The 10,064-nt window shown below is 33.8% G+C and overlaps 1 protein-coding gene across 1 annotated transcript; it reads left to right on the top strand.

Moving 5' to 3' along the window:
* The first annotated feature begins 2,171 nt into the window (after positions 1-2,171).
* LOC131634053 (root phototropism protein 3-like) lies at positions 2,172-5,199 on the top strand. The gene is made up of 5 exons (XM_058904732.1): positions 2,172-2,583; positions 2,668-2,737; positions 2,941-3,837; positions 3,922-4,311; positions 4,394-5,199. The coding sequence occupies exons 1-5, from the start codon at positions 2,471-2,473 to the stop codon at positions 4,958-4,960; spliced, it is 2,037 nt and encodes a 678-aa protein (XP_058760715.1). The 5' UTR covers positions 2,172-2,470; the 3' UTR covers positions 4,961-5,199.
* The last annotated feature ends 4,865 nt before the right edge of the window (positions 5,200-10,064 follow it).

Genomic DNA, 10,064 nt, shown 5'->3' with positions numbered 1-10,064 from the left:
CTTGATTATTCTTGGAAACTCTAATCTAAGTCATATTGATTCCCATTGCAATCATTTTGAAGTTCCTTATGGACCATAACAATTCTTGCAAGTGATTCATTCCATTTCCTTGGCCTATCCAACCACTCAAGATAAGTCTTCTTATGCATAGGCTTATTCATATGTTTTTATTTATATCCTAAATCTAGAAACCTTGTTGAAACTAAGTCTAAGGTGGAGTATTACCCTATTAATACTCTTGGATCTCAATGATTATTTCTTATACGAATTGTTTATACCATTGGTGTGTTGTATTCGTAAAATGGATTATTATTAAGTGTTGGTTGTACACCAACATAACTACCAACTAGTATTGACATGGGTATATCCACAAGGGTTGGAACTAGTACATCAAGTATTGGAAGGTAGGTTGTGGGGTTAGTTGATATGTGTGAAGTAACTCCATGTCTATTAGGTCGAGTAATCCAAAATTGGCCTATGTGTTCTTGCTACTAGACTAATGGTTTATACTCTAGTGTATGCCATGTTGTTCACTTGTAGAGCATTGTCAAAATTTCAAAATTCAGACATACCAATTTGTTCTACTAATTTAGGAGGCCTTTTTGTCATACGTATTTGTCCATATTGAAAATTTGCATTGCTAAATGCATAATTTGCCCATAAGTTCTCCCCATACTTAATTGTGGCAAAAATACTACGCTGAGAATTATAAAAAATAAAAGGTACTTGCTATATAAGATTCAGTTGAGTCATTACAACAATCAACTGATTTTTTGATTAATAATGCATTGCTTGTTTAACCTTGGTTCCTTTGATTGTGGAGGTAATAAAGTTTCTACCATAACTGACTCGTTTTTGCTTCTACCTATTTAGCACATTGAACCTCAACGTGAAGCATGAATTTGACAATGTCAATAAGTTGTTGTAGGTGTGACATGACTCTATCATGTATCTTTATGTCATTTGACTTTTCAATGAAATACATAGTCATCCTCATTAAGGCTTTACGTGGATCAACTAGTGTGCCTTTAGAAGCATTAAGACGAGTTACTAATGTAGCCATTTTTAACATTGGTGGTGGATCGTTAATGTTGGCCTAAGGGTAGCAAAATGGTTCCGTACTCCTAAGCATGTATGTTCTTCCTACACTTTTTTTACGGTACAGGTCAAAGCTTTAGACCAGACATTCTCTAATATACCCATCCCTTCTCATCCCATTTTTGACGAGTTTTTGCGGACATGGACATTAACATAATTATTTTATAATTTTAGACATAAAAAGTGAAGTGTCCGCAGGATTGCCCGCCTTTTTCTCATATTTTTGTGGGGCGAGTCATGATTTTAGGTCCACACTCTCAACTATGTCCGTCCCGCCTTGTCCCATTTACTTACAGACTTTTGTAGGGTGGCTCTAAACGGGAGCAAACATGCTCGTTTGCCACCCTATGTTAGCCTAACTTCTTGGATGCTTTTGGTGATTGTTGGGCCATAGACTTGGGGTTTTTTTCTTCTTAATGCAAGTGCATAAGATAAATATAACTGTGACCCGACAAATTAAAAAATTTCAGTGGTTTTGACTGTAGTGTCCTACCAAATTTGTCAAATTTATTTTCGAATTTAAAAGACAGCTGAGTATAAGTTTAAAACTCTCAACAATGATTGTTTTTCTTTAAGCAATTATGTTGAAGGAGAAACTATTTCCTTCAACTATCTCTTTCTTAATTCCTCTAAAGAGTATTAAGAGTAAATTTTTGCATCTTTGATTTACTAAACTGAAAAAATTCATAAAATAAAGTACAATACAACAATAAACAAATGAAAATTGTATAAAAACTTGTTTCAATTATTGTGTTTAATTTTTTTTTTATAAGTGTAGTATTTAACCTTGTCCTTTTATTATTTTATTTTATACATTTTTCAATCTATTAACTCAAACACTTAAATATCCATAGCCAACATTTTCTATAAAAGTTAAAGAACTCATATCATTGAAAACTTTTTCTACATAATTGCTTGAAAAAAAAAAGATAACAGTTAATCTTCAACATAGATTGTGTGGTTGGGAGTATGTTCTGTAGGACCAGTGTTTTCCTCTCTAGATGGGAGCCATGAAGACACTAGATTGTTCATAATTTTTTAGAGAGACATGTATGGTCAATCTCAAGTCTAGAAAGAAAATATTTTGTACTTAAACATTGCACAAATCAAAAAGAATGAAATAGGAACTCATGATACATCATTATCAACAACACTCTAAATATGTTCATTTTGACTCAACTTATTGTGAGATTGAGAATGTAATAAATATAGAATATGACATTTTTGAGATAAGTCCAAACACCCAATATGGGTTGCTACTCCTTTATATAAACTTTGATATTCACCTTTATTCTCTCTCTCACTCAAAGCTTTTCTATATTTAGCCTAATACATAGTATCACATTATTGTGAATCTGATTTTTGCTTCAGCATGTGGGAATCAGAAGGTGTAACACCAAATGGAAGGGAATATGGAGGTGATGTTCTTACCTCAACCAAACATGGTGTTAAGATTGAAGGCTTTTATCAAAGAGCCAACTCTTGGTATATGTTAATGTTTTGTTCAAACTTCTCAATTAATCAATTATCATAATAGTTTTGTTTTAAACTTTTGATTTATCCATGCAGGTATGTTTCTGCTGATATTCCAAGTGATCTTCATGTCCAAATTGGAGAAGCCAACTTCCACTTGCACAAGGTATCTTATCTTATCTATCTTTTCTTTTCTTATTTTATGTTAAGAATTTGATTTTGAATCTTGGTTGAAACAATTATTGATCGGACTTTACTTACCTTCTGACCGAACTCTGGATTTCTAGGACTCCTTTCCGAAATTGGAAGGTTAAGACTAAGAAATTACTATATTGTGTTGAATTTGATGAACTTTTCTTTTTGTGAAAGTATCCTTTGCTATCTAGAAGTGGAAAGCTGAACAGAATGCTATACGATTCTCGTGAGCCCGAGTTGAATAAGATAGCCATGGATGATCTACCAGGAGGGCCTGAAGCTTTTGAGCTTGCAGCCAAATTCTGCTATGGAGTTGCTATTGATTTGACAGCAAGCAACATTTCTGGCCTAAGATGTGCTTCTGAGTATCTTGAAATGACTGAGGATCTAGAAGAAGGGAATCTTATATTCAAAACCGAAGCTTTTCTTAGCTATGTTGTTTTGTCGTCGTGGAGAGACTCGATCGTCGTGTTGAAGAACTCGGAGAAGTTGTCACCGTGGGCTGAAAATCTTCAAATTGTTCGAAGATGCAGCGAGTCTATTGCTTGGAAAGCTTGTGCTAATCCAAAAGGAATAAGGTGGTCGTATACCGGAAGGCCACATAAAGTTTCAAGCCCGAATTGGAGCGAAATGAAAGACTCGAGCCCAAGTAGGAATCAACTCGTTCCACCTGATTGGTGGTTCGAAGATGTTTCGATCCTTAGGATTGATCACTTTGTCAGAGTCATTACTGCTATTAAGGTGAAAGGTATGAGATATGAACTGATCGGCGCTGGAATAATGCATTACGCGACTAAATGGCTACCAGGATTGGCCGCGAACGAGACTTCAATCCAAGGAGAGGAAACAAGCATCAACAGTAGTAGTAGTTTTAGTAGCGGCGCTGACAATGGTAGCTGGAAAGGTGGACTTCATATGATTGTTGCTGGAACTAGAGATGAAACTTCAAGTCTTCAAACTAAGGATCAAAGGATGGTCATTGAAAGTCTCATCAGCATAATTCCACCGCAGAAAGACAGCGTCTCGTGTAGCTTCCTTCTCAGGCTTCTGAGAATGGCAAACATGTTAAAGGTAGGTTGTGTTAGAGATCGTAATTGTAACTATCTTAAACAATATTCAACTGATTCTAACAAAATCTCAAACTATATGTAACAGGTTGCGCACGCGTTGATTACTGACTTAGAGAAAAGAGTTGGAATGCAATTCGAGCAAGCTACACTTTCTGATCTTCTAATTCCTTGCTATGATAAAAGTGAGACTAAGTTCGATGTGGATCTTGTTCAGAGGCTTTTGGAGCATTTTCTTATTCAAGAACAAACTGAAGGTTGTAGTCCAAGTAGACAAACCTTTTCTGATCACAAGCATGTGGGAGGTAACTTGAATGCCAAGGCAAGAGTGGCAAGACTTGTGGACAGTTATCTTACTGAGGTATCAAGAGATAGGAACCTTTCATTGACAAAATTTCAGGTTCTCGCTGAAGCTTTACCTGAATCGGCTCGAGTTTCTGATGATGGACTATACCGAGCTATTGATTCATATCTCAAGGTAGTTAATCGCGATTTTTCTAGTATTTCTCAAATGTGAACAAATTCACATTTTAGGTCCTATAATAATGATCACTTTTCAGGCACATCCAACTCTAACCGAGCACGAAAGGAAACGCCTCTGTCGCGTAATGGATTGTCAAAAACTCTCCATCGACGCGTGCATGCACGCCGCTCAAAACGAAAGGCTTCCGTTAAGGGTAGTAGTGCAAGTTCTATTCTCTGAGCAAATCAAGATAAGCAATGCACTAGCCAACAACAGCTCTCTAAAAGCCGCTGGCGGAGGCGGAGGCGTTGAATCTCAGTACCAACCAATGGTAACAAACCGGAAAACACTTCTCGAAGGGACGCCACAATCGTTCCAAGAAGGATGGACAACGGCTAAGAAAGACATCAACACACTAAAGTTTGAACTTGAGAGTGTTAAAACAAAGTATTTGGAGCTTCAACATGATATGGAAAATCTGCAGAAGAATTTCGACAAGGTGATGAAGCAAAAACACACATCAGCTTGGACTAGCGGGTGGAAGAAACTGAGCAAACTCACAAAAATGACAAATGGAGAGAATCATGATATAGGTAATCACATTCCATCCTCTGAAGAACAGATCAAAAAGAATGCTAGAAGGTGGAGAAACTCAATATCTTGAGAAACATCAAATTCTCAATTTCTTCAGAATTGTTACCACTCAGATTAATTTGTTGTTTGAACTTTTTTGTTCTTTGTTGTCAGAATTCATTTCTTTTCTACTTTTGGACTAGTTTGATTATTTTTTAATGAGAATTCTATGAAATTCAAATAACATGTAATTTGTGATAAAGTTTAATCATTTTCTTGTGTGTAATCATAATTTATGCGAGATCAACAAAGAAAAAAAGGTTCATGTCACATGATTTGACAAGATTAAACAGTCACTAGCAATGATTGTTGACTTATTACTTATACTGTTATACTGTTCATTCCATTAGTAGTCACTGGAATGTATCATGCTCATATCAATCTCGATGCAGAATTATTGTTGATAGTTGTATCTTTTGTCTGCCAATGAGAAGACATGGATTTGTAAGTTGCAAAATGTGTCTATCACATGCAACTTTAACATGAACCCTCCAAAACCATCTTAACCAATCATTTTTATTTGTGTTTTATTGTTGCTTTATCCTTTTGTTAGTGATTGATGTTATAACACATTTATGGACCCTGTACATTAACAACACTCAATATTCAAATTCAAGAGAATATCTTATTTATATTGTGGTTTATTTAAAAGTAGGTTTCTAAATAGTTATTGGTAGATGTTAGAAATTCGGTAAGATAATCCTGAATATCTTTGAAGAATCGTGTTCGTTCACTTTCCGAACAAAGTATTTCAATCCTATTCTTGTCTGGGTTCACGAAATCTTTGTGGGGATAATTCTCGAAGAACAATCTGTTTCTGACAATAGAGAACAGATCAGAATGTAGAGAGGAAGTATGATTTTGTATATCCCAGATTGAGGCCAAATGACTCCTTATATAGGAGCTCAGTAACAGAAACGAAAAGACACACCTGTTCGGAAATAGAAAACGGTCATGTCTGTTGGGAAAGGGTGCAACTTGGACCCCGGTAGGGCGCTTCCCCGCACCCCTCCAGGGGCTCTGCCCCTTGGACCCCGACGGGACGCTGTCCCGCACCCCGCCAGGGGCTACGTCCCTTGGAACCCCGTTTCTATTATTCGTATTCAATTACGCGTTTGGCTCGACGAGCATGCACTCCGCACTACCCTAACTAGTTTCAAACTTAACGCATAATTGCATTGACCTATAGTAAATCATATTACTACAAAAATACATTGATGATACTAAAATCACCAACAGTAGATCCTGAAATTGTATTCAATAAAAAAATATTAGCGTCAGAGACAGCCGACGTGAGCTTGCATATGCATAAGATAAATATTGTTTACATAAATCGACGGTATAAAGTACTTAGCCTCGACTCAAGCCGAAACTAAAGAAAGAATACAGATAAGGTTGCGTCTCTATAAGCTATAACAATATCTAACTAAATAGTGTCGGCTTTCTAGTCATGTCTTAATTTAGGCTAAGCGTCTCACATAGCCTACGCTACCTAGCATCAACCTAACGCTAATGTTAGCTTCGAGGCTAGAGGTGCCGCCCTGACACCGACGCTAAGCCGACACTAATAGCAATTAGCGTCGGCTTTTGTTCTTGTAGCATATGCTTTTGTTTGACGCTAAAACACAATTTTCTTGTATTGCTAAAAGACCCGTATGACACATTTGTATATTGTTATTATGAGAAACATATGTGCAGAGTAATTTGTAATGGAGAGGAATGCTTTCAACATGTTTAGGATTTTATGTTCATAACAATTTAATGTTTAAGTTAAGGTCTGTGTTAGATATAGTCTATTAAACATTTATTTCTCGTGATTATTCTGGAAGACTGTAATTCTAGATTTTTGTATCATTTAATTAAACTCTATTCAAAAGTATTTGTTTGAATCTAATTAGATTAATTACCATATTGTTGATTTGTTGATTTATCATCATCTTGTTATCATTAAATTCAGTTAGACATTAATTTGATTGCATAGTCTCTTTTAAAATGCTTTTTAACCTTTCTCTCCCACGCTTTTTAACTCTGATTTTGAAAAAAAAATATTGGGAAAATGTCTATTTAACCCTCCTCTAGACCATTCTAGCTCATATTCAAACTAATAATTGGTCTCAGAGTTGGTATTTTGATCAAGTCTTGCAACTTCAAAAGTTATAAATTTGGATAAGGACAATCTGAAGGGTGCATACAGTAGAGCTCCTATATTAAAATGAGAAGATTATGTATATTGGAAAGAATGTGTGCTTGGACACTTTATGCCAGTAGTTAAAAAGGTTTGGGCTTCTATCGAGAAATTTTCTTTTGTCCCAAAAAGTATCATCAATGGCGTTTTGGTTAATAAAGCCCCCAAAAATTGGATTGAGGATGAAACTAAAAAGGCCTCTTATGATTTGAAAGCAAAATAAACTAATTTCCCCCTTTAGTGCAAATGTGTTTCTCGATTTCACATTGTAAAATGGCTAAAATAATGTGGGATGCTCTTAGAGTAGAGTAACTTTATTTATTACCATTTATCTTTTTTCATTGATTTTGTATCTAAACATCCACTTTGCCCAATAATGTTTTTTCCTTTAGGTGTAGGAACTAGATCACATACATATTTTTTAAATTGATTAAATTCATATTGCTTAATGAATATCCCACAATCATCACTTAGAGTTCCATCTATGGAAGATGGTTCTATAAGAGAGATAGCAGTTTGACAAAGGAGTAATCATTTCTGAGTGATGACCTAGTTTTCACATGATCTTCCTTGCTTCCAAAGACAAGATCTTCTGGGTGAGAAAATGTGTATTTCCAATAATGATTAGGACCATACCGACTAGCATCATCTGATTCACCAAAGACTTTTTTCCAAAGTCTTCATCACCGGAGTCGTTACCCGCCAAATAAAGTTTCTCCATAGGATTGAGATTATCGCTCTTCAAATATCTAGTTAAGTAATAAAATTGTTCTCTTGCATTGTGTTATCATAAAAAAATTAAAGAGCATTGTTCTTTAAACTAACTTTGGTTCAATAGTATGAAGAGTAAACATAAACATGTCTTCATATGCCTTTCACTAGGATTTCTGCCACCCATACAAGGCGCTTAAGAATTTTTGAGCATGGATAATAGAAACAATAATGTCGATGATTCCATACATCAGTGAAGTAAAAATGTAGGGGAAACTTGTGGAAAACATGGTTGAACGAGTGCTCAACATGCATGGATTCAACATTCATTTCTTCATTTTCTAATGTAGTCTAGTGAAGTAAAAGAATCCATAATGGAGCATGTAGAAAGACACAAAACTGAGTGCGGTAACCTAGCCAACAAAGAATATTTTAAAATGAAATATTTCTCACGTTCATTAACCAAAGATGTGTTTACTTATTTTACCATCCCGCCTCCTTATTTTACCAATGGATTCTTAATTGTGCCATTTGGAAAGAACTTTCCATGAACAAATCTTTAAGGGTGAGTTAATGAACAAAGTTATAGACCTAGTAAACATTTGAAGAAAAACTAACGAGTCTCTCGATGAGTACATTATTAGATTTTGACAAATGGAAGATAATTACTTCACTAGTTTCTTCGAATACAAGTTAGTCCAAATGGCTGCCACAAGCCTAAATACATATTGCAAAAGAGGAGTATAAGTGCGCAACTAAAATATATGTCTTAATTGGCTCATAGTACTAGGGAAATGGAAAAATTAAACCTTTAAAAAGAAAGATTAAAAAGAGATAAATATTCCATTAAAAAGAGAGGAAACAATTAGATAGCATTAATCGATCTAAAAGAGTCTAAAGAAGACTCGAATAAACTAATTTCCAAAGTGTAAATCTATGAATTCTAGAATTTTAATTTTTTAAAAGTTGATATAAATTCCTTGCATTAATTATAAAATATATGGTTTCCACATATTTAGAAATATAAAAATACGGAAGAATGCAACCAAGCACTTGGATTCCAATGGTAAAGGAGTTCCTACTAAGGACGCAATCCAGGGAATACCGGTTTTAATTCTTAGGTAGGAACAACGTTTGGCCAGTGTCCATACCTCTCGGCACAAACTCTGGATTTCTAGGATCCATTTCCCCTGAAACCAGAGTGCAAAAGCCAAAAAAAAAAATTATGGAAGAATGCTGGATCAAATTTTAGGGGTATTAAGTTATTTAGAAATATAAAAATATGGAAGAATGTTAGATCAAATTTTGGGGGATTAAGTTATTTAGAAAAATAAAAATATGGAAGAATGCTAGATCAAATTTTGGGGGTATTAAGTTATCTATAATATAAGAAAATAATATGTTCAGTAAATTTCCAAACTGCCCTCCTGATCATGGAGAGCTCAACGTGGATGGGTTGTTCATCCATCAACCTATCATTTTTCAAATTTCTTTCAATGTCTTCCTATGTCCATCTCCAATGCTCTTGTACTGCTTACACACGTGAGACTCTACAATTTTATACTCTTTTTTTTTCAACTTATGTTTTTTTTTATGATAATCTTTTCAATTTCTTTACAATCTACAATATAATAAAAGATATATATATATATATATATATATATATATATATATATATATATATATTTTCTTGGGAATCAAAATAAATAAATATATATATATATATATATATATATATATATATATATATATATATATATATATATATATATATATATATATATATATATATATATATATATATATATATATATATATATATATATATATCTTTTCTTGGGAATCAAAATAAATTTTCTCCACATCAATGTCATTTTACACTACACACTATTCAATAGTATAACCACTATGCTCATTCCATCTTCTATACTCTTTCATCTTCCATATTCAATACTCTTTCCTCTCTCTCTTTCATCTATCTCTTTCCCATGTACCTTCACCCTTAAACTAACTCATTTCTTATATTCTTCTTTTTCCTCTCCTTTACTAATTCTTTATTTTTTTAAATTAAAAAATATGTGATATTTTCAAAACTATTGAATATTAACCATTGAATTTTAATTAGTTGAAGATATTTTAAAAAATTAAAAATATAAAAACTACTAGTATTATATTTTAATATTTTTTATATATTACTTTTTATAATATATTAAAAGCAAATAAAAAACTATTATAGTAT

This window comes from Vicia villosa, unplaced genomic scaffold (assembly GCF_029867415.1).
Source record: "Vicia villosa cultivar HV-30 ecotype Madison, WI unplaced genomic scaffold, Vvil1.0 ctg.001217F_1_1, whole genome shotgun sequence".
Lineage (NCBI taxonomy): Eukaryota > Viridiplantae > Streptophyta > Magnoliopsida > Fabales > Fabaceae > Vicia > Vicia villosa.
This window is presented reverse-complemented; position numbering and strand designations above follow the sequence as displayed.

What these genes read in the sequence shown, in the direction of transcription:
- LOC131634053 (XM_058904732.1), top strand. Translation starts at nt 2,471, where the DNA reads ATGTGGGAATCAGAAGGTGTAACACCAAATGGAAGGGAATATGGAGGT. An exon ending in GAATGGCAAACATGTTAAAG is followed by an intron (nt 3,838 to 3,921) that starts GTAGGTTGTGTT and finishes TATATGTAACAG; the next exon opens with GTTGCGCACGCGTTGATTAC. An exon ending in CTATTGATTCATATCTCAAG is followed by an intron (nt 4,312 to 4,393) that starts GTAGTTAATCGC and finishes ATCACTTTTCAG; the next exon opens with GCACATCCAACTCTAACCGA.